The sequence below is a fragment of the Bactrocera latifrons genome, unplaced genomic scaffold, assembly GCF_001853355.1.
Source record: "Bactrocera latifrons isolate USDA-ARS-PBARC rearing strain unplaced genomic scaffold, ASM185335v1 scaffold_103, whole genome shotgun sequence".
Lineage (NCBI taxonomy): Eukaryota > Metazoa > Arthropoda > Insecta > Diptera > Tephritidae > Bactrocera > Bactrocera latifrons.
The window spans coordinates 428,875-452,832 of NW_017534442.1; the positions used below are offsets into that span (position 1 = coordinate 428,875).

The window sequence follows — 23,958 nt, forward strand, 5'->3', positions numbered from 1 at the left end:
TTTTAGTTACTCAATTTTAGTTTAGTTATTACCAAGGATATAAAATTCGTAAGTGTACAGTTTTAGGAATAGAAATTAATAAAATTTATCACAAAGCTTTAAATAACTATTACTAATTACAAAATATGTTTGTATTAGCATATATTCGAAATTTTTAAAATTTGAGAAGTTAATTTGATGATTATATAATATAACAATATTTATTACAAACAAATTTCGCAGAATTTAAGAATTGTGTTTTACTCTATATCTATTAAATACAGTTCCAAAGAACAGATGAAAACAACTAATTATCTTTCAAAATAATAAATATTTAGTTAATTTTTTTCGGTATCTTGATATCAATAATATTGTTTTGTAACAGCTGTTGTGAGAAGAAATGTCAAAAATATGGTCATATTATTTTAATATATTTAGTCAAATATATCAAATATCAAAATTTAATCTATTTAATCAAATTTAACTTTAGGATATACGTTAGCTTTGTCAATATATGTTTGTTCATCTGAACTTTTTATGTTAAAAAAGTTAAATCTCCAAAAAATAAAGTTTTTAAAATAGTTTTTAATTAGCTTCATTTTTATTTTAGTTCAACTAGAAGTTATGGATTCTTTGAATGAAGATTGCTGGATTCAAATTTTACGATATTTATCATTGAAAGAACAAATAGCACTTTTACTCTGCAATAAAAGTTTAATTGATATTATTGGGAGTATGTGGAAAACAAAATATAAGAGGCAATTGCGTTTAAAGTTACCACCTGATATGCCACTCGAATTCCATGAGCTTCAACAATTTTTTTGCGTCGTGCATCAACATGTAGAAAATCTACAACTCGAACTTGACTCCAAAGATGCGATTAGTATGCTAAATGGATATAAATTTATCAAAACAAACAACCTCTGTATAACTGTGACAAGTTCAGAGATGTTGGAACACGAATTTGTAACTATCTTAAATGATATTTTCCCCAACCTAAGACATCTGAGACCAAATGGAAAATTTACAGGTGGAGGCTTTGTATTGTGGAAACAATTGGAACAACTAACTCTTAGTTCCTGTTATACATTTCAATTTAAATACTTAGAGCAGATACTGAAAGAATTGCCATTACATACATTAGTCTTGAAAAGTTTTAAAATGAAGGATCCACAACTAGCAGAGGATGCTCTGGAATGTTGTACTCTAAGCCATTTGGTTGTTAATTCTTGTGAGTTGTCTTATTTTACGCCACAATTAAAGAATTTGCATCATTTGAAGGAGCTAAATATCACTGATTTATACGCGACAGCCAATTTGGATTCACTCCACAATAAGCTCAGAGAGCTGCACAAAACTCGGCACATTGAGGGGATATTTTCTCGTGACATTACAGCAATATTTCCAAAAATTATTAACTTTGGAATGCATACCCATTTGAGGCAATTAGTATTGGCCATCGATCCTTTGGCATTTTCCGATGTGCTTGTTTACATTTCTTTATTACCTACGTTACGTGTGTTGCACTTTCATGCGTGCTATGTACGTAGCGAGTTGGAATTTGAAAAATTGTTTTTGCTCTCTGTACATTTGGATGAAATAAGTTTAGAAGATTGCATTATCAATTACGGTAGTAATCCGTGTTTAGATGTCAACGACATTGTCGGGAACCGTACAAAGCCACTTACATTCAATTTTTATGCAAATAAATTAGATTGTGACAATGAAATGGTAAATTCTTTCATACAAATAAGCTGATTGTACATATGTACCTCTAATGATTAATTAATCTCAACAAAAATATTTTCTAGGCTCAGCTGCAATTGAAAGGTAGCAGTAATTTGTTTCGACTGGAGTGTGAACAAAAATTGATGAAACGTTTTGGATACTTAGTTTATGAATTTGGTTGATTAAATATATAATACATCAAATTAAATGAATTAAGGCTTGAATACGTATTATATTTCATACGTATATAATTGTAAGCTTCATTTAAAAAAATTTATTATTATATTTCTTACTATCAACAAATAAAGAATAAGGTATGTATAGTTTAGGTTGCCCAAAGAAGAAAAAAAATAAATATTTTTTAAATATATAAATTATTGAAAAAATTAAAATATATATAATTTCCATTGGGGGATCTAACCTATTCATTTACCAAAAATATTTTTTATAAATATTACTACATTAACTCAAATAATAGAGAAAACAGTAAAGTAATTATCTAATTTAAAAAAATAGTCCTCATTTTTAATAGAAACGGTTAAAAATTAGTAATTGGTAGACGTTGCGATAATTATTTAATATGACTATTTTTCAATACAGTTTAAAATAGCGTATAAAATATTACTTATGAATTATACATTTCAAGAGTAAATTATTATTGGAAAGTCAACAAATATCATTTTATGGAAGACTTGGTAGCCCTGCTGATTATCCGCTGAATACACCTTTCTCTATCGATTAGTAATTTACGAAAGAGAAGATAAAAAAGACAACAAAGATTTCATCGAAGTTAGGAAAAAATCAGTAATTCCATTGCAAAACAAGGCTGTAAATTCCTTTATATCAGTGTTAGTTTTCCGCAATTTTTGTTATCTGTGGAGAGCCAATTGGATATGGCCATGGACGTAATAAATAAATTTTACTCAACAGTACATACGACAGTATCACAGCTGTCTGGTGTTCTTCCAGGGAACAACGTCACCAGAGAATATGAAGTGCTGGAGCAGGTGTGTACAGCAGGTGTAGGTGAGTAATTTATTATGTAAAAAGGCTAATATACAATTTATTAACAATTTACTATTAATCAGGGCTTATGTGGAAGGTGTACAATGGCTACAAGAAGAGCACGAAACAGGAAGTCTCTGTATTTGTATTCGAAAAGAAAATGTTGGAGCGCTGGTCAAAAGATGATCGAGAAGCAATGTTGGAAACATTAAGACGTGGGGTGCAACAGTTAACAAAAATACGACATCCACACGTGTTGACTGTTCAACATCCGCTTGAGGAGTCACGCGATTCCTTGGCGTTTGCAACGGAGCCAGTATTCGCTTCGTTGGCCAATGTTGTGGGTGATTCTGTACGTTCGGATAAAAAACTCTATGATGTTGAGATACGTCATGGACTATTGCAACTATTTGACGGTTTGTCATTTTTACATAATGACGCCAAAATTGTGCACCGTAATATATGCGCAGAAACTATTGTGATCAATAAAAATAGGAGCTGGAAATTATTTGGTTTTGACTTCTGCATAGCTAATCAGCCTGCGACTGATGGTAAAACCTTTTGGCCATGCCGCGAGTACTCTACTTCTGTTCATGTCCTAGCTCAACCGAGTTTGGAGTACTGTGCCCCTGAAATAGCATTAAATGCTATAAATAGCACCGAAAGTGACCTATTCTCTTTAGGTATGTAACTATATAAAGTTGATTTAGTAATAGTTAAAAAGAATTAAGATTACTGTTACTTTGCCAGGTGTATTAATATTCACAATTTATTCGGGTAAACCGTTAAAAATGTTTGGTAGTGATTATAGTTCATTTCGTCGATACGCTGCCGATCTCAATCAACGAAAGTACCCGCCAATGAATAGTATTCCCAGCGATTTGAACGAAAGCTTAAGAGCTTTGTTGCATCCAAGTCCACATATGCGCCCTCAATTACATGAAATGAAACAGGTAGGAAATAAATATGCATATATGTACAAATATTAAACACATTTTATAAATGTATAATAAAAATGTATATAAATCCAACAGATAGTATATTTCCAAGACGTTGGAGTTAAGACACTGAGCTACTTGGATTCCCTTTATCAATGGGATAATTTACAAAAATCCAAATTCTACAAAGGACTTCCACAAATCATACCAACACTACCGCATCGCGTTAACCTACATTCCATATTGCCATATTTGGTAAAAGAATTTGTGAATTCGCCAATGATACCTTTTGTTTTACCTAATGTATTGCTCATTGCTGAGATGAGTAGTCAGAAAGAATATTGTGAACACATCCTTCCTCATCTGAAACCCATTTTCAAATTGACAGATCCCATACAAATACTTTTAATTTTCATGCAAAAAATGGATCTCTTACTTAAGTTGACACCTGCTGAAGAAGTTAAGCTACACGTTCTACCACTGCTTTATCGCTCATTGGAATGTGATATGCCGCAAATACAAGAGTTATGCTTAGGTGTGTTACCGACGTTTTCCAATTTGATTGACTACAACGCCATGAAAAACGCAGTGATACCACGAATTAAGAAACTCTGCTTGCACAGTAGCAATGTGTCGGTGAAAGTAAATTGTTTGATATCGATTGGTAAACTACTAGAAGATCTAGATAAGTGGCTGGTGTTGGATGAAATATTGCCCTTCCTGCAGCAGATACAAAGCCGCGAACCTGCAATTATTATGGCTATAATTGGAATTTATAAAATCGCCATGACCAACACTAAGTTAGGTATAACTAAAGATGTAATGGCGCATAAATGCATACCGTTTTTAATGCCACTCTGCGTTGAGAACGGTCTTACCATCGCGCAGTTCAACACTATTGTGGCGCTAATTAAGGAAATGTTCAGTCGGGTGGAGAAGGAACAACGTGAGAAATTGGAGCAACTCTCAACTATCCAAAGAGAAAACAAGTGAGTTTTTCAGTAATGCAGTTTTATATTTATGATGTGTTTACGATCATATACTTTTTCCGCAGGCCACGTGATGCTTCCGAGATTTTGGCTACAGAATTGGAACAAGGTACAAAAATAAACACAAGTCTTAATAGCGCTGTAAACAGCGACGATGACATGTTTTCGGGCTACTCCATAACGCAACCAACGAAAAAAATAAGTACAACACAAGCAGGTCAACAACAAAAATTTAAAACAAACAACGATGTGCTTAAGTGAGTATTATTTTTAAGTATTTTGCTGATACTTCTTAATATTTTAATAATTTTTTATAGGATATCACACAACGCACCGCCCAAACCAGACATTCTTTCCTCTTTGATGAATTCGAATCTGACCAATTTGAGCAACTCCCCATCGCCGAAGTCTGCTGCTACAGCTACAACTGCAGCCTCCCCCATTGTAAATCCGTATGCATTTAGTGGTGGTGGCAACAACTTGACCAGTCCCAACCAAGCGCGCTCAAATGATAGTTGGGCCAACAACTGGCATAGCGCAAATCCTTTAGTTATGAACCATCAGTTAGCCTCGCCTCAGGCTATTAGCAGTAATAGTAATAACAATGCATCCTCTTTGGACAATTTAGATCCCTTCGGCGGTAGTAATAAAATCGTTAACGCCAGCATGCATAGACCGGCAGTGAATTATATTTATCCATCTGGATTTAATGGTGGTGGTGGCGGCAGTGTTGGTGCCAGTAATGGCAACGCTTTGAATAGTATGAATAATTTAACACCACTGCTACCACAACAGAATACCACGCAGCAACAGTCACAAGATAATAAGAATCTGAATACATTATCACAACAAGATATTTTAAGTTTTCTCAATTAATTGACCAATGCTAACCTATGCGGATTGGTGTAGATTATTTTACCGTGTTAGCTGGAATGCTTCGTATAGCATACGTTTAAAGCTGTGTGGACTTTTATAATGACAAGTGTAATAATTAATTCGCATGTATTTCTCATGCAAGTTTTAGTTATTTCTTGTAGGCATATTTCAGTGTAAAAAGTGCAATTTTATTTTGTTGTAGTTTGTTAAAAAAATATTAGTTGTACTCATACTAAAGGGCAAATTTCGCATGTCATTTTTATATCTGTAGCCGTGGTTTCATTGATTTTACGAAAGAACTTCATTAGCGTTTTTAAATGCCAAAGTATTCGTACTGCAATCCTAATAAACAAAAAATAATAATTGTAGATTTCATTATAATTACATACAGTTTACGGTGGCGTTTCATATGCATGTAACTTCGAATGGTGTAAAGAAAGTTGAAATTCGATTATGACGTTTGATTGCAAACAATAATATTTACAATTTCATTACACACGTTGCCAAATTATTGGCAGTTTAAGGAGAACAAACAAAAGAACGTAAATAAATAAATAAAAAGTCATGAACTGATTGTTGTATTAGACTAAGGAAAACCATTCAACAAAGATTACAGCTATTGTAGGTCTATGACTCAATAGGTAAATAATCCTAGGTGTGAATCCAATAATTTTACTGTTTTTAAACTATCATCGTGTGTGTTGAACATTATATGAAATTGTAATTGCAAAATTTAACTCCTTTTAAATATCCCTACATCTTTTACCTGTTCATGTGTTATCCCTTTTAAATAAATGTATTCTATGGTGTATACAAATAACTAAAGATATAAAAAGAATTTCTTAATAAAATTTATAGACATATAGCATATCTAAGAAATATCCCTATATATAATTATGAATATAAACCTATAACAGAATGTACTGAACTTTCGCTCAAATAAATGCAACAAATGCGTTTAAAATGCTTATTTCCTTATAGATTTGTACGTTAGGACGTCAAGAAGTTAGCAATTACTTATTGCTAATGGTCATCCCTTCCGCATTTTATTGCTTTGTCGCCTTATTAATTAAAGTCAATCATTTTGAAAATAATTTACTATTCACTAGTTGAAATGTATGCCTTCGGAATTGAAAGCCAATAGCAATTTCATAAAATCGTCCAAATCCATTGAACGTGCACGCGAATTTTCCATTTCCAACTTCTGTAGAATGGCTGAAACTTTGGCTTGCATGTTAAAATCTGGCTCTATTGGCTGTAATAACAAATTACAATTACATTATTTAATTACGATTTTAGAATAATTCAAGCTTACTTTATTATGCAACGACAAATGTAATTTGTAATTCTTTTCCAACATCTCAAGCACCGAATTGATTTTGAACGCCGCACCTAGAGTTTTATTCTTCCGCAGGAATGCGATACGTGTTAAGCCATCCCATTCTGTGAAATTGACAGGTGGTGGTGGATTCTTTGGTTCCAAACGCACAACACTTGACTCAACCTTTGGGGGTGGTTTAAAATTATTTTTCCCAACTTTCATTAACATATCGACGCGTGCCAACAACTGGGTATTGATGCTCAGGCGACAATACAGCTTATCACCCGGTTTGGCAACTAAACGTTGCGCGAACTCACGCTGAAACATTAGGACGGCACATCGAAATAGTGGCCGGTGTAGCAATAATTTGAAAATCAGTGGAGAACTGATTTGATAAGGCACGTTGGCTATACACAAATCGAAGAAAGGCAAATCTGCTTTGAGGAAATCGCCGATTAGCACTTGCAATTTCGGTTGCAATGGCGTAGCCTGCACACGTTTTTGCAATTCCGCAGCTAATCTTGTATCGATTTCACAGGCAATGACTTTTTTTGCTCGCTCCAACATGCGTACGGTCATATTACCAGTACCGGGACCGATTTCCAAAACGGTGTCTGTGTTGCGCAATGCAGCCTTCTCTAGCATACTCTGTATGACAAGAGGATTTTTAAGTATATGTTGGCCAAAATCCTTATTGAACACGATGCCTGGATGGAAATAAGTGTAAAGTAAACATCTATAAAAGTGTGAGGAAGACATTATATTTTTATCACACTTACCTTGCTTTTGTACCTCTTGGTGTATGCGACTTTTCTTTTCAGTTTTTATTTTCGGCATTGTGTTACTATTTATTTATTAGTAAAACTATTACTCAGTTAGTCTTTGATGGTGAGGAATTTCACTTATTTCCGTCGATTGGTTTGTTTTGTTTTTTAACCATGTGTTGCTGGAGAGGAGTTCCCTGCTGAGTGTAAAGAAAACAGAGTGGCCAACATTCTAAATTTGTTGACAATATGTTGGCGCTAGATGGCGCCAAAATCAGTAAGTATTATTTTTAAACATAATGCAGAGAACGTATATGATATACGGTATCTGCATGTGTCGAAAGAAAAGGTACATTAAAGGGAATCGGTTGTTAAATATAAAATCATTACAAAAATTTAAATATATGGTTGAAGTAAATTTATTTGTTTGCTAGTTTTTCTTTTCGATTTTATTATATATAGTTTGTATATATTCGAAGACGGTGAATTAAAGCTAAAAGGGTTTCGCGGTTGTCTTTTAGTCTCTATTACCTCATACGAAACATATCATGCCGGCAATGAGTTCCCGCATGGCACTAACCGCTACAGATATTTTTAAATAACAACTATTTGAAGTAATGACTCCACTATTCCGAGGAGTCATAATTATTTTCCGACAACAACCGAAATATGATTGTATGTAATACTGGATTTGAGCACAAGCAAATTCTTCAATCCACTTATCTGCCTGCGGATCGAAAAGTTCAAAAACCGATCATATTGTAATAGATGGACAACATGTCTCCAGTATCCTTGACGTGTGCACGCTCCATGGACCTAACATCTACTCGGACCACTATCTTGTTGTGGCAAAGATACGCGGCTGCATCTGTAGAGTAAAGCACGCCCGTCAACAAACACAGGGAAGGAACCGCGCCGAGGAATAACAATCACAACCGACATATAAACGCACTCATCAGCAACTCGATGTAAGGGAACTAAGGGACGGCATTTCAAGCTTCAAACGAAACCATTGATTTTAGGAAAGGTTGAAAGAACAGCTGGTACGGTGAGGACTGCCGTGTCGCAGTGGAGAGAAAGCGAACAGCCTACATCGCAAACGAACAGACGACAATCGGAAGGTAATGATTTAGTGACTGATGTTGAGCGTATACTGAAGATATGGAAGGAACACTTCTTCAGTATTCTCAACGGCAGTGAAAGTGTAACATCTGACGATAAAATAGATGTTCCATCGACACACACCATTCGTCAATTTTAAAGCCGCCTTCGTTCAGGAAAAAGAACTGCCTCTATGCCGCTATGTCTGAACTTGTTATCCTCGCAAAGCTACTTCGGCTGCGTTGAGCAATACCAAAAGCTCCATCAGGATCGTGAAATGCTTTTCGGAGCCGTTCGATACCAAAGGAGGTTTCAGACAAAAAGATGCACTATCCCATTCGCGACTTGGCTCACTCGTCACTGTTGACAGTCATAACATTGAGATCGTAGATAATTACGTCTATCTTGGAATCAGCATCCACACCAAAAACAATATCATGGCCTTGAAACTCAACGTAGAATCGCTCTGGCCAACGGGTTCTACTTTGGACTGGGTAGGCAGTTGAAAAGTGAACAAACAACGACCAAACTCTAAAAGTACCTCATCATTCCCGCCCTGCTATATGGTGCGGAGGCATGGTATTCAGGAAAAGGTTTTGCGAAAAATGCATGGTTCTCTGCACATTGGAAAAGGTGAATATCTCATTTGATGGAACGTTGAGCTGTACGGCGACATTGACATAGTTCAGCGAATCAAGAGACGACTGCGCTGGCTAGAACATGTCATTCTGATGGGAAAGAACACTCTAGCTTTGAATGTTTTCGATTCAGTACCCGCCGATGGAAGCAGAGAAAGAGGAAGAACTCCACTCCGTAGAAGAGGTCAGTTGGAGACGGACCTGACTGCATTTGTTATTTTGAATTGACTTCAAAAAGCGAAAAGAAAAAACGAATAGCGCGCTGTTGTTAAAACGGCTATAATTGCTTAAGCGATGTCTACGCCAGTAAAGAAGAATAACAATTTAGTGTTTACATCCCCCATCGTCTGTGTTGCAGCATTTGAGTCTCACACCAATCACTTGATCTCTGACATGTGGTCTTTAAAATGGAGTAAAACGCATATTGTGCCGTTATGTTTTAATTTCAGTAGAGATGTTTAATTTTCGACTTTTCTTTTTAATTTTTTTTCCTAATTGAAACTTATCGTCAAAAACTACCTGCACTCTTCAATATGCCAAAAAAGACTTACTTCCAACATTGTCAATCGAGAACGAAGTGGCTCAAACTCTTAACAATACACAAGGTGTGTCTGCTTTTTCGAAAATAAAGGCACGAAAATAAGTAAATATTAAACTAAGACATAAAATGACCTGAATAATCTTCAAAAGTTATATATTTTGTTACATTTACTTAGTTGTTAAAGCGAAATATGCTTAAAAGGCGCACAGAATTTGGCATTATTCTTCGGAGGTAAATTGTCTCGGGCCGGCGCTTATTTATTATGGCTCTACAGGGTTCCTCATTGACTGTAACATATTGGCCGACTTCAGTTTTTAGAGATATATGAACCAATGATTGATAAGATGTACCGACATCTCAATTCGGTATTCTTGTGGATTAATATCAATCCAAATGCGAAAAATTTGTTTATTAGCGGACACGTTCAATTAAAATTGAGCTTCATTGCTAAACAAAATTTTCTTGTGAAAATCGGGATCGGTGGTCATATCGTTTTTGCACGACTTACTTACGTTGTTCAGGAGTAAGTCTTTTTTCTTGAAGTGACAAAGTAAACTTAGTATAAATCATGTAATAGCTATCAAAAATACTGAAAGAGTTTTGTCTCCATGAAACCCTAAAAAACAACCGTTATAATAATATGCAGGAATAATGGAGAATCGGGAAAGATATGTAGGTACGAGCCATGGCTGGTGACCTTTCAAACAAAAGTTTTGGGAGTTGTAAGTAAGACGTGAAAATACTAGACGGATCAAACTCTCCAAGGAAAGAGTTTAGAATTCAACAGACGTCAAAATCTTGAGTTTTAGCCTTCGAAGTTTGCATGGTAATCAATCTCAACAGGTGTTAAAATTTTCACCGTTACGTGGGTATGAATATGTTCTCACATACTGTCTTTAAGACTCCGATATTGAATATTAAAAATATACTTTTAAGATGAATAAAGATTCCAAAATGTGCTAATTGAAGCACAAATATATAAAAGAGTAGGTTTACATCATACATACATCCACATAAGTCGTCGTTATTTTCGCCAAATACAATTTCACTACTAACAATAGGCTTCTTTGTATAAACTTTGATTTTATTCCAAAAAGTTGACAAACAGAAAGTGCAAACACACAGCAGAAAGAGAAAAAATTTATTTAAGTCCATTGTGAAGCGCAATCCGAGGGGAAATGATAAAATCTAAACATTTTTGAAAGATATGAATATGAATGTAGAAGAAAGCTATATAACAAGCAAAATAATAAATAAGTTATTAATTGATGAAACAAATGTGCGGTGGATAAGAAGTTTTTGACCTTCTTCGAATTAACTTGCCTTAGAATTAATAAAAAAACGGATTATATCAAATCTAGACAACGCATAACTGTTACGATAATCGGACGGAAAAAAATATACATATATAATATTTTAAACACAGTGGGTTGCGGATGATGAAAATGCCAACGGTTCTAATTTTTTATTGAAAGTAATCGCAAACACTTTCTTACAAAATTGAGAAAGATTCGATTTTAAAGCAAAAGGCGATCGGTTGAAAACGCATTGATCTCAATTTGAAGAGCGTAAAGACAATATGCAATTAGAAAAGGTCTATAGTTAGTCTCCTTACAACAACAAGTTGTTAAAAGTATTTTCGCTGATAATGTTGGCCTCCTTTTATAATTTAGCATAATATTTTTACCCTAAAGAGGGTTTGTAACACTTCAAAGAAAAAGTCAGAGGGTCTATGAAATATATAGTATTTATATGTATACAGGGCTGGTCCTGAAAGCAATAGGATTGAGTCCATTTAAAAAAAATATTGAATCAATCGTTACAATTCTTTAAAAACTTTCCAAATAGGCTCCGTCTGCGTCGATGTAGCGCTGCCAGCGCGATTTCCAAGCATTGAAGGTGTCAAGGATGGCATTCTCCGGAACCGCCTTGAGAGCCGAAATGAATGCTGCTTGGATCGCCTCTGTGGCGTGTGCCATTCGGAAGATTATCGCTTTGTTTCAGGATCACACTTAAAGATCCATGACTTGTCACCAGTGATTAGTTGGGGATTAGTTTCACACATGTTCAAATTTTCTTGACACACTCGTCTCAGTTTCTGATCGTCAGTGAACACTTTTGGGTCCATCTTCGCGCACACCTTACGCATTTTCAAGTGTTCCGTCACAATGTTATGAACGATAGATTTCGAAAAATTAAACATATTGGTAATTAAACGGATGTCTTCATCAGCGAACTCTTCCCGGCCCTCCAAAAAGACCTGGTGCCACCGAAACAAACCACTCTTGCTAAAGCAACATCTGGGTAAGCCTGCTTGATCATATCAAACGACAGAGTCGCAGATTTACCGAGTTTCACAAAGAATTTAATCGCGTAACTCTGCTCGTTCATTAGAACGCTGCTTTTTCGGCTTGCACCACTCAGAGAAACACGACGCGCGAAAATGTTTTTCCTGACTCTCTAGGTACTCGGAGACAACTGATCAGTCGCTCGTTCGTTTGCTAATAAGGCTCTCTACCGAATCTAGTTGGTGTGCGCACGTTCCGAAGTACAGTCGCGGCGGAAGTAAATCAGTTCTACTACTTTCCGGACAAACCGTGTATGTACATATATAAATGATCAGCACGCAAAGCTGAGTCGATTTGGCCATATCTGTGAGTCTGTGTGTAATACGGGTACTAGTCTCTCGCCTTTTGAGATATTGTTCTGAAGTATTATCGGAACCGTCGATATTGGATCACTATAGCATATAGCTGCAATAAAAACTGAGGGCTGTAATACAAACCAGGGCTTTAAATCGATTCCTTTTCGGGCGTAAACCGAACCGAAAACTACTTAAAATATTGGTTCGGTTCGGTTCAAAAGAAAAATACTCAATAAAAATTTTAAGTTAACTAATACACGACGTGTTTAAAAATATATTCCTTATTAGCTGCTGCAAGTTCGCTTGATTTTTAAAGGAAATGAAATTCAGAACAAAATAAAAACCGTTGTTTAGAAACTTAGAATATCTACATTGCGGAATCTGTTCTGATTAGAAAACTTACTTTAGAGAACTATAGAATGATCGTGATTCGATGGGTGTCAACGAACAACACTTTTAAACGTTTACTTGATTTAAAATATTTTTGCTTAAGAAGTACATGCTGACGACATAAAAGAATTGCATACGTCTAATAATAATTGGTAGCTATGTGTTCAGCAATTCTCATCTTTTTACGCTTTGTTGTCAAGCAACAGTAACCATTTTTTAAAGAGAAATTGTTCCTTACCCTTTGTTTACAGCGCTTCGTTGTTGCAAAATGAACTGACACGCAGAGCGAGGTAAGGGCCTTAAAAAGCAAAAAAAAAAAAAAAAAAAAAAAAAATTGATAGTTTTCCGTTTATTTAGTTTTTTGTTATTTTACTCTTTGTGAGAGTAAATTGCATTATTGTTCTCCTGATAGCGCTACATATCAGCTAATAAAGTTTTGAAACAAGCCTAGTGATGAAGATATTGTGAAAGTCCCAGAATCTCAAACATAAGAAAGTTTTGATAAAATATGAACGTATTTATCTGACATTAACTATTAAAAACAATTAAGGGGAGCTTAGTTCATATAACTAAACCTTTCATATCCTTGCAACTTGCCAGAATTAAAAAAGGGAAGTACCTTCAGGTACAAAAGGCCTGCTAGTTATATGGGTTTAGGGACACTTTTCGCCCAATTTCATTTATTCAAAGCAAAAATATGCACCGTTAAAAAAAAAAAAAAGAACACTCTCAATTTGATTGAGACAACTCATATATTGGTCCGTATATATGCGGTATAACATCACCCGGGTTTTCGAAATCTTTATATTAGGTATACGGGGGCTACGTGAAGTATTAACCCGATTCAACTCATTTGTAATACACAGACTTTGAGGAAAGTAATCCTTAAACTACGAGGAAAGGAATCTCTCTGAATTTCAGTTATAAATCTGAGACTTTAACCATAAGTAAGGGGTTTGAAATATTAGGTACGTAGGGGCTTGAACAATTTAAGTTGGATTTGAACAATTTTCGGCCATAAGGTGGCATATCCTAGACGCATTATTTGTGCCAAGTTTTATCCGGTTATATTGCTTGCTCTTGGTTTGTGTACTGGAAAGTGAAAGAACCAACGAGTAGTCCGATTTCACACTGTAACATAAAAATATTAGAGGAATGTTAAGTACCAAAATTTGGTTGAAATCAGTCGGGCGGGTCTCGTCATATTAGTTTTCACCTAAAAGTGGGCGGTGTCATGCCCATCTGTCGCACCATCTCGGGGGTAAAATTTAATGTGTCTGGCGGATTTAGTTATTTATTCATCGTGCTTTAAGTAGTTCTGCGCAGTACCGTTATATGTAGAGAGGGATTTTCATCCATTTTCACACTGTCGGTAGGAGTTCTTATAAAATTTCGGCTTAAATGGCTTAAGAGATATGTAAATTAAACTTGTTAGAAGGTGGGGATACGCTCATCTTAAAAAAAAAAAAAAAATTAGCGAGGGAATGCGCTTACCAAGATTCATCAAGATATCTCAATTTTTACAGCTTGCATGGACGGACAGGCAGACAGTTAACAAACAGACAAATTTGCCATAAAAAAATCTAATTGAGAGTCCTGTATATGTATTTTTAAGGACATATTACACCCCAAAGCTATATATGATATTATACACTGATTTTGTAATTTTCTGATTTATGGTTTCCTGGACAATTTTTGACAACGTTCATTTATTTAAAGTTCTTATCTTCATTATTTACTTCGCTGAGTTTGGACAAACATGAAATAATAATCACATAAATGATACTTACAAATAGATAGCTTTTAAATCGTTTATTTCCAAAAAATCGATTGCAGCAATGGTGAAGGCGTAAACTCTTGAAACCGAGCAGTTCATTAGAATATTTATTCGAGTCAAAATATTATTAAACTCTGTCATTTTGGTTTGAATTCGTGACAAAGTGTTAGTTGCTGAGGTTGGCGCCGCTAGAAAATTTTACGGTACTTATGGATTGGTTATGGTATTCTGATTGACTAACATAGTTGCCGAGATGAAACGATGATTAAAAGACGATTATTTTTGCCTTTAAAATATACAAACTAAAAACGCTCTGTTTTCCTAACTGTTAAAAAAAATTTAGCCATCATATACGAGCTCACACCACTGTGCTTCGTTTCTTCCCACGTTCACCGGCCGCTAAAGTGAGATTTGCTCCATATGTTCGTCTTAATATATGTACGTATGTATGTGCACGAACTTACATACGCGTACATTTACATTTTGCGCGGAGTAAACGTTCGTCCATCGGTTGCACCTTCGAAACCGGCTTAACGACAAGGCTTGCGGGTAAGCTTAAGCGCCGAACAGAAAGGCTTACTGGCCATCGACTGGCGCTTATGCCACTGTTGTTGTTATTGGTTGTTGATGATGTTGACATCGGTAGTCATGAGCGACCATATGTACTACAGAAATCACTAAATGTGTTCTTCATTCGTTTGAGTAGCGCCGAAACGTGAACACATCGTGGAACCTTTTTAGCACGCGCATGCGAAAGTGATTTTTTTAACGGTACCGTTAATTTAAGCAAAAAATAAGAATTGGAAACACAAAGCTTTTGTTTTTTCAAAAACTAACAAAATATTTGTTTGCTCGATTACGCGAAATTAATTCAAATTTGCTGTGTTTTATGCGCTCCCACGTAGCAGTGAACTCATAAAAATACAAAATAGAAAAAAATCAAATAAAATAACTACTCCAAGACGGATGCTCGTAAATCTTAGCTGCTCATTAAGCTTATAAGATTTCGGCTACTGCTCTATAACAAAACTCGTCGCAATGCTGAAAACCGAAATTAAATGGTCTGTGCTTTTATTGCTCCAATTCGTGTTTGTTGTGTTAGCGGGCGCACAAGGCGGCCAAAGTGTTGCTGCAGACAAGGTAGAGGCGTGAAAATTTCGTTAAATAAATATCTGAATTTAATTATAAGCGCATTAGACCGCAGCGAATTCTAACGCCTTTTTTTAAAAATTGATAATGTTTGCGAAAAAATAAATGTATAGGAAAATTCATATTATAAAGTGCAAAGGCCCTCTTTAGGAAACTATAAGTTCCATAATCCATAACAATCGGGAAAATTCGAGTTTAAATAAGTTGTGTTTTTAGTACCCTTTTTGCGAAAGAGTTTCAGAGAAACTCAGCAACTGATCAAAATTTCATCAATTTCGTGTTTTTGCGTATTTAAGTACCTTAAGGGACGTAGCCAAATCGTTAAACTCAGAATCCTTTTAGAACTTTGTCGTGAGAGCTTAAGGCCTCATTAACTTCTAAATTTATTTAAAATAGCGATGTCATATCATGACTTTAATTCTAGCTGCGAAAGCCAAACTTTCTATTAAATTTTTATGTGAAAAATTTTCTAGAAGACTTTTTGAGGAATAATATCGCTTTTTCTTGATGAATAAAATCCAGACGAATACGAAATTTAAGATAATTAAATCTTAAATCAATTTGAAACACAGTTCAGATAAATATTGAATTCTAGATTGCTGAAATTATTTTTATGTCCGTGTGAAATTTGATCTCCATATGTCAATTAGTGTGTGTTTATCAGCTGTTTGTTTGCTATAAATTGGTTCAATGGACTAGTGGCGCGTTCCCCAGAGCGTAATTTTCAATTTTGCTAAAAGAAAAAAATCACAGGTAGCAAAATCTGTCGAATACGGTGGCTGGCCAAAAAATCATACCCAAAACGTTGCTGGAATTTAACATAACCTATTCAAGTTTTTTGGTACAAATCTACCATTGACACGTTCCATACTCAAAACATTAACCAAAGTAGTTGTAGTTGAGGCGTTGTTTAAAAACTGTTTCTTTAACTGTTTAAGTAAGAAAGTTAAAAAGCGTGGAACCTTTGTTAAACAATTTGTATTTTTTTATATGATCGATGTGGATTCGACTGTTTTTAAGCGGTTTTGTTTTTGAAATTTAGTCCTTGCAACAGAATAATTTTATTTTTTCGTTCTGATTGAAAACAAACCATATACTTTTTATATTCACCAAATTTACTGTCTGTTAATGCAGCTGTTGTTAACCGTCAATGTTTAGAGAATTTTTTTACTTATTTGAAAACTTGAACAATACAAGTTGTATTTGAAATAAATATGTTTTCTATCTAGCATTACTGATAACACTAACGCAGTTTTGAAAAGTATCGTTATTTTGAGCTGGTCCAGCAGATTCTAAAACATGTATGTTTTCCAAAAATGCAAACGAGGCCACGTAGGCGTTATGTTGCTTAGGTGTTTTTAAATAAGTCTTATAATGATACAGGCCGGCAGGAGAATTATATCACGAAATATTATCTGAGAATATAACTGTATCCACTAACCTTTATGTTGGTAGAAATTTTAATCCATTACGGCTTACAACTTTTTCATCAAGGCAATAAAACCGATGCCGTTTTTACGTATTGGTTTTTAATTCCAGCTTGACGTTACCATTTTGTATGAATCTCTTTGTCCGGACAGCATTCGATTCATGGGCAGGCAGCTGGCGCCAGCCTATGGAAATCTCAAACAAAACTTAAATGTAAATCTGGTGCCGTTCGGGAAATCACGTGTAAGTTATTTACATCACTTATTATGTTTTTAACCAATTCAAATTAAAAAATGCAAAAACAACCCATCATATTAAGGGGTTATATGTTTTTATATGATTTTTTCTGAGAAAGCTTTTGAATATACATCTTTTAACTGTATATTAAAACTTAGTATATGTAAAAATATTTATTTGGAAAGAAACTACAGCTGATCTCCTGAAGCTCTGAACGGAATCCTTTGAATTAAGGAGGTACATGGGTTTCCTCGGGTAAAACGCAGCCTATTTCAACTGTTTTTTTCTCATATAAAAAATTATATATTTTATTTTCATCGTCCCAGTCTTTAAGAATTGTCTCTAAAAGACCTGCTAAATGAAGATCGGTTGAGTAGTTCTCGAGAAATCTTGTCAACCGACTTCAAAAACAGTTTCGTGAAAAACGCATTTAAAACGCCGCACTTAGCCTAGCCAGTCTCGAGCGCACAAGTTCTCAAGACTGTATCTCCGAAACCATTACTCGGATCAATTTGAAAATTTAGGTTGTTGTAGAATATTTTTTTTAAGATAATAAAAAAAATCGGATTTGAATCCCGTAAACCCATGTAATCCCTTAAAAAATAAAACATATTTCGTTAAGGTAATGTTAAATCTAATAATTAATCGAAGAAATATATATATATTTTTTTTCTAAAAAAAAGTCGATTATTGAGCTTTGACCTTAAATTATTAAAAAAAAATTTCCATATGAAAAAAATTTCGATTAATTTCTAAAAAAATTGATTTAAGAATGCTCGTGTTAAAATTTGAGACTAATCGTTCATTTTAAGAAAAACGTGTTTACAGTTTAGCCTTGTACTTCCAAGCACTCTGAAACGACTTTTCAAATTTACGTGTAACTTCGAAAATATTATTTGAAATTTTCTTTGTGTATTGTTAAATATGTGCATATATGTATGTACATTAAGAAAATAAAAAAATCTATTTTTTAGAAAATTCTAACACTATATAAGCCTTAAAATGTAAATTAATAACTTAGCCTTAAAATCTCTCTAATGCCATCTGGAGATATCATCCAATGACGATTTTTAATCAAGAAATTTTTTCTATGAGCCCTTATTATCACCTATTTGTAATCATTGGGATAATTTTTAAGTTAAGAATGGGTCTAATTGGATAGCTTTTACTTTCACCACAATATCTTTTAAAACAGCATCGCAGGTTAGTTTTGAAATCGATCTCTATGCCCATTGGTTTTCCGAAATAATAATTTCAAAATATTACCGTTCTTCTCAGCCAGCTGTAGTCTAATTCAAAATCTGGCTTTGTCCTCTACCGTATAAGTTCTGTGAATGATTTTGCTTTTGAAACTTAACGTTACAATTACGATATGCTTGTTGGAAAGCATGGAGATACAGGAGATACACAAACATAGTTGCAAATCGTAATAAGTCAACCATTATGTTCTTCGGCCATTTAATGAATGGACTAGATTTAGGATCCTTGATGAGTATTTTTTATGATCCTCCCCTCTCTTAGGGATGGATTTAAATAAATTGTGGGGTTTCTTTTGGCTCCTACAGGTCAATTAGCAATCAAGATGAAATTTAACTCGACAACTCGTCGAGTTTTGTGTTTTAGATTATTCTAACAATTAGCACCGAAATTTTTATTCGAAAAATTGTGCACAATACAAAAGAGGACAAAACTAAACAGACACTTTGCTTTTGACTACTTTGTAACATTATATTGTAATTTTGACACAAATCTCTCTCTAAAAAAATCTTCAATCTGTTATGATCTCACATCAATTTATTTTATTCTCATAGTTTTCCTACAGGGCGCCTACGAATAAATTTAAGTTGATTATTTATACAATGTATTGTTCGATTTTTCTTCAACAGTCTGTCAACCATGGCAACGAGTTTTATTGCCAGCATGGACCCGCAGAATGTGCTGGCAATCGTTTGCAATCGTGTGTCTTGAATCAGCCAAGTACACAGGATCAGCGAGTGCGCTTTGCCATCTGTCAAATGTTGGCGAACGATAAGCAGAATGTGGAAGAAGTAAGGCCAGACAAGTTTTACATTTCCGAAAATAATTTTTATTCATAACGTATTTACGGTAATTCCATGGATTTCAAGTGCACCGACTTGGTGGGCCTCAGCAGCGACGTTGACGGTTGTGTGAAAACGAACGTGGGCACGCAGTTGCAGTTATTGGCAGAGCAGGTGACAAACCAGTATTCGCCCTCATTTGTGCCGACCATCATTTACGATGGCGTAAGTGAATATTTTCGATTATATAATATTTTTAAATAACAACATTTCTGGGTTTTCCCACGACAGGTTTTCAATCAACAGCTTCAGGATGCTTCGCAGTACGACTTCCGTGGTACCGTTTGTGCGCTGCTGCAGAAACGCGGCATCGTCAACGATTCGTGCAGCGAATGAGTCGATCGTAGGAGCAGCGGCAAGGGGAGTGATCAGTGTGTTTGACGCTACATAGTTTTGAAAATGTGTGCAGAAACGTATTTAACGGTGTACTATATTATGTATTGTATATTTTTTAGTGAAATAATGTTTTTTGTTTATAAATAAAATGAAACAATTTTATAATTTTTTTTTTTGTAAATATATAATATCATACTAATTCTACATTAACAAACAAATAGTCAAACTTTGTTAATAATTTTAAAGTTCTTAATTTATTCTTCAATTTTTGTGTCGTCCACGTCAAAGCAATCTCCCTTGGCCCCAAAACCCTTTTCCGATTATACGATTTTTCCAATCCTCCAAGCAGTTGTTAAAGTCAGTTTCAGGAATAGCCTTCAATGCGTGTACTGATCCACGTTTAAGGAATTAACTCAAACAGGTTTCCCCGGATCGATCGTTTGAACTTGCTGAATAACCAGAAGTTACACGCGGTTCAATCAGGCGATTACGGTGGTTGCGGCACGATATTGGTTGAAAATTTTGCGACAAACTCACGAAGCATCAATGCAGAACGCGATGTTGCGTTATTGGTGTGCTAAAACCAAAAGTTGCATTTTATTACTAATAGCTTCGCACAAACGACGCATAACACTCAAATAGTATTCCTTGTTGACTGTTTGACCGGTCGAAAGGAATTCGGAGCGCACCACACTGTCTAATGATGAAACTGATAGTTTTGTAGGAAATTCATTGCTCTATAAAAATGGTCTCTTATGACTTTTCGATTAAGCGTTTACGAGATATTCATCGTCAAACATCAATGCAAATTAGGGTGAATCAAAAAAAAAAAAAAAAAATTCCGTTTGGCACTCTGAAAAATAGGTTCCTATTCACCTCTCAGAAATCCTCTCCAAAAACCTATGAGTTTCATCATTCATAATAATAAAGTTCATTGGGTTATAATATTCATAAGAAATAAAAAAAATTCCCAAAAATATTCAAACTTTACCTGTCAATATCTTTTAAACGGTTGGGTTTACGAAAAAATCGTACATGCCTTTTTTGTAGAGCATTCAATTTCCTACAAAATCTAAGGAAAATCTATATGATAATAAGAAAAAATAGAAAATTGTAAGTAGGAGGACCTTCCCGTTACAATTAAGAACTCATTCTTGGGGAGGCTTCCTTAGAGGTGTCTAGGAACCTATATTTCAGAGTACCAAACGAAAAAAAAAAATTTTTTTGAATCACCCTAATATACCCACATCCAATATATCTATGTATATCTAAATAGGGGTTTCATATTGTGACATAAAGATATAAGTTATTACGAAGCGAAAACACAGCTTGTAATTGTGGAAACAAATATTTGTATGTAATCCAACAATAACTTCTTAAAAAAAGTGTAAAAAATTATGATTTTATGATTTTACGATGCGTTAAGACAGGTTGTAAGTGACCTAAATATGATTATTGTCATAAGTTGTGCAAAAGGTCGGTATAATCTTACTCGATTCTTTTTTGTCTCTTTATAATACGCTGAAACCGCAAACAACAATGCTTAAACAAGCTGTGGCCGTGTGCGCGTAAATCCATATGAGAGAGAGACAGAGAGAGAGAGAGATAGGTAGTTGTGCAACATACTGCAAAATATCGCAACAATATTGCAAACAAAATATTGAGTAATTGAAAGAATGTGTCGAGGAAATTGAGAAACCACAAAATGTACATACATATTTGCCTTTGGTTATGAACATTTCAAAATTTTCTATGATTATTACATCATAATTTTTATCTTCTATTCACCGCATTTACGTAGCAATTAACATTAGTAGAATTATTGCACAAACAGACATAAATATTTCAAGAATGGTTCTCAACATTAACATAAGGGAGTGAAAATGCACGGTATTAAGACATGCTGACGAGATATTTTACTGAAGTGATGCATTTCCCTGGTATTAAACGAGGGCGAAAAAACCAACAACGAAACCTCGCAATTCAACGCAGAATAACTTTTGCCAGTCGGTGCTACTTCGGACTAAGACGACAATTGAGAAGTAAAGTCCACTCTCGACGAACAAAAGTCAAACTCTATAAGTCACTCATTATTCCCGTCCTGCTATACAGGTATGGTGCAGAGGGACGATAACAATATCTGCTGAGTCGCCTTATGAGTTTTCGAGAGAAAAGTCATTTTATGGACTTTTGCACGTATTTTTGCGGCGAATACTGCAATTGATGGAACGATGTGATATGTGATATACGACAACGTTTGCATAGTTCAGCGAATTAAAAAATAGCAGCTACGCTGACGGTAATGTTGTTCCAATGGACGAAAACCCCCAGCATTGAAAGTATTCGATGCAGTTCCCATCGGGGGAAGCAGAGGGAGAGGAATACCTCCACCCCGTTGGATAGACCAGGTGGAGAAGGGCCTGGCTACACTTAAAATCACCTATTGGCGACAAACAGCGAAAAGGGAAAACGCCTGCCGCGCTGTTGTAAACTCTGCTATAACTCCGTAAGCGGTGTCTACGCCAATAAAAAAAAGATGCAATAAAGGCATTTATATTTAAGATTATTATGAACATATCCTGAATAGGGATAACAAGATGTCTTCTCCAAATTCGTCATCGATTATTGTCGAAAGCATCACTATAATCTTTTTGCATATACATTTTTATAGGGCTCTAGACTAACCTAACACCTTAAGTATTCGCAAATAGTAATTATTGGTGGCTTTAAAATTTGTCATTGTATTTAATTTGAATACACTTTTTAATAAAAAAAAAACGGAAATTATTTTAATAATTTGATGTCCATTGACCAAAATTTTCGATCGATTTCAAAAGTTTATTTGTAAAGAAAAAGTATGCTTACCTTGTTGGATCAGCAGAAAATCGCTCGCTTTGAAAACTTTCTATTTCTATTTGTACCCGATATAGAGATGTATATAATAGGGTGTCCATTATTTACCAAGTTGATTTTTTTGCGCACAAGTGATGTTTGGCAACGTCATTCCATCATTATTAAAATTAATTCATTCCACAGGGTCAAACAAAACGATCTTTGCTGTTGTGAGGTGTCTACTTGAAGCAATTCGCCGTAATCGACGAGATTTGTGTTCATTAAAAATAAAAATGAAACTATCAGCTTCACTTTACCTATTTCCTACGTCCTACCTACATTACAGATATTGTTACGCTAGAATTAATGATGACACATCCGACACCACGAAGTCAAAGCAGATCTTCCGCAAGGCAGCGTGCTTGGCCCAACACTAACACGATTTTCACTGGGGACATGCTAATAATAAAATATTATATAACTGTTGCCAAATATGTAAACGACACCGCCATTCTTGCATCTGCTTACTCTGCAAACGAAGCCCCTGAAACTGTTCAACAACTGAACGGAGTAGAATCCTGATCGCTTGATACCTTCGCCATGAAAATAGGAGATTCAATCTCATTCGGAAGAGGACTGTTATAGCACCTACACATAAAAACCAAACAAGATCATCTTAAAAGTAAGCCGAGAAAAATGTACTGGTTACGGGGTAATAAATCGAAACTAAGTCTTAAGAATAAGGTGATCTTATATAAGTTAATGGTAGAGAATCCACGACTTAATTGTTCACAAGTCAAATTTATTCTGATCTTTCCTTTCMATCTCACGATCAACCAACCAAGCATTTTACAAATATACCGATTGACGCATTGCGGGTTGAATTGGATTAGTGAGCGAGGCAACAATTATTTCCTTACTTCTTAAGCACCGCATTGCGGTTAGAGCGCGATGTATTGATACTCGATCGGATCAAGGCATCGTTGTTGTTGTGAGATTCTGATCTTTCCTTCCAACAATCTCACGATCAACCAACCAAGCATGTTAGGAATATACCGATTGACACATTGCGGGTTGAAATGGATTAGTGAGCAAGGCAACAATTATTTCCTGTTGTTGTGAGAGCGCATGCGCTGTGTGGTGATGATTCTCATTATCCGGTGAAATATCGAGCCGCTCACTGCAG

General features: G+C 35.0%; 4 protein-coding genes across 7 annotated transcripts; 3 read left to right on the forward strand and 1 right to left on the reverse strand.

The window, feature by feature from the left end:
• The first annotated feature begins 335 nt into the window (after positions 1–335).
• LOC108968419 lies at positions 336–2,037 on the forward strand. 2 transcript variants are annotated; one of them, XM_018932469.1, is made up of 3 exons: positions 336–393; positions 590–1,710; positions 1,791–2,037. In XM_018932469.1, exons 2-3 carry the CDS (start codon positions 604–606, stop codon positions 1,887–1,889), a joined length of 1,206 nt encoding a protein of 401 aa, XP_018788014.1. In that variant the 5' UTR covers positions 336–393; positions 590–603; the 3' UTR covers positions 1,890–2,037. The 2 variants fall into 2 exon arrangements, with proteins under 2 accessions (XP_018788014.1, XP_018788005.1); XM_018932460.1 differs by lacking the exon at positions 336–393 and adding an exon at positions 436–527.
• A 430-nt stretch (positions 2,038–2,467) lies between these two features.
• Positions 2,468–6,335, forward strand: LOC108968405 (SCY1-like protein 2). The gene is made up of 6 exons (XM_018932440.1): positions 2,468–2,733; positions 2,796–3,395; positions 3,463–3,665; positions 3,747–4,639; positions 4,705–4,896; positions 4,957–6,335. The coding sequence occupies exons 1-6, from the start codon at positions 2,601–2,603 to the stop codon at positions 5,513–5,515; spliced, it is 2,580 nt and encodes an 859-aa protein (XP_018787985.1). The 5' UTR covers positions 2,468–2,600; the 3' UTR covers positions 5,516–6,335.
• A 137-nt stretch (positions 6,336–6,472) lies between these two features.
• LOC108968433 (probable dimethyladenosine transferase) lies at positions 6,473–23,553 on the reverse strand. 3 transcript variants are annotated; one of them, XM_018932495.1, is made up of 6 exons: positions 23,301–23,553; positions 23,090–23,231; positions 22,806–23,011; positions 7,616–7,797; positions 6,831–7,543; positions 6,473–6,770 (listed from the first exon to the last, which is right to left on the reverse strand). In XM_018932495.1, the coding sequence occupies exons 4-6, from the start codon at positions 7,671–7,673 to the stop codon at positions 6,621–6,623; spliced, it is 921 nt and encodes a 306-aa protein (XP_018788040.1). In that variant the 5' UTR covers positions 7,674–7,797; positions 22,806–23,011; positions 23,090–23,231; positions 23,301–23,553; the 3' UTR covers positions 6,473–6,620. The 3 variants fall into 3 exon arrangements, with proteins under 3 accessions (XP_018788040.1, XP_018788027.1, XP_018788032.1); XM_018932482.1 differs by having other exon boundaries at positions 7,616–7,800; XM_018932487.1 differs by having other exon boundaries at positions 7,616–7,800; positions 22,806–23,231.
• LOC108968452 (gamma-interferon-inducible lysosomal thiol reductase) lies at positions 15,381–20,105 on the forward strand. Its single transcript, XM_018932505.1, has 5 exons — positions 15,381–15,831; positions 17,380–17,511; positions 19,392–19,553; positions 19,632–19,769; positions 19,836–20,105. Exons 1-5 carry the CDS (start codon positions 15,730–15,732, stop codon positions 19,938–19,940), a joined length of 639 nt encoding a protein of 212 aa, XP_018788050.1. The 5' UTR covers positions 15,381–15,729; the 3' UTR covers positions 19,941–20,105.
• Positions 23,554–23,958: the final 405 nt, after the last annotated feature.

Bases quoted from the DNA above. Each gene is read 5' to 3' on its own strand.
- LOC108968419 (XM_018932469.1), top strand. From the start codon at position 604: ATGGATTCTTTGAATGAAGATTGCTGGATTCAAATTTTACGATATTTA. The intron at 1,711-1,790 runs GTAAATTCTTTC...AATATTTTCTAG, and splicing joins TAGATTGTGACAATGAAATG to GCTCAGCTGCAATTGAAAGG.
- LOC108968405 (XM_018932440.1), top strand. From the start codon at position 2,601: ATGGCCATGGACGTAATAAATAAATTTTACTCAACAGTACATACGACA. The intron at 3,666-3,746 runs GTAGGAAATAAA...TAAATCCAACAG, and splicing joins AATTACATGAAATGAAACAG to ATAGTATATTTCCAAGACGT. The intron at 4,897-4,956 runs GTGAGTATTATT...AATTTTTTATAG, and splicing joins ACAAACAACGATGTGCTTAA to GATATCACACAACGCACCGC.
- LOC108968433 (XM_018932495.1), bottom strand. From the start codon at position 7,673: ATGCCGAAAATAAAAACTGAAAAGAAAAGTCGCATACACCAAGAGGTA. The intron at 7,544-7,615 runs GTAAGTGTGATA...ATTTCCATCCAG, and splicing joins CCAAGAGGTACAAAAGCAAG to GCATCGTGTTCAATAAGGAT. The intron at 6,771-6,830 runs GTAAGCTTGAAT...TTGTTATTACAG, and splicing joins ATTTGTCGTTGCATAATAAA to CCAATAGAGCCAGATTTTAA.
- LOC108968452 (XM_018932505.1), top strand. From the start codon at position 15,730: ATGCTGAAAACCGAAATTAAATGGTCTGTGCTTTTATTGCTCCAATTC. The intron at 15,832-17,379 runs GTAGAGGCGTGA...TTTTAATTCCAG, and splicing joins AAAGTGTTGCTGCAGACAAG to CTTGACGTTACCATTTTGTA. The intron at 17,512-19,391 runs GTAAGTTATTTA...TTTCTTCAACAG, and splicing joins TGCCGTTCGGGAAATCACGT to TCTGTCAACCATGGCAACGA.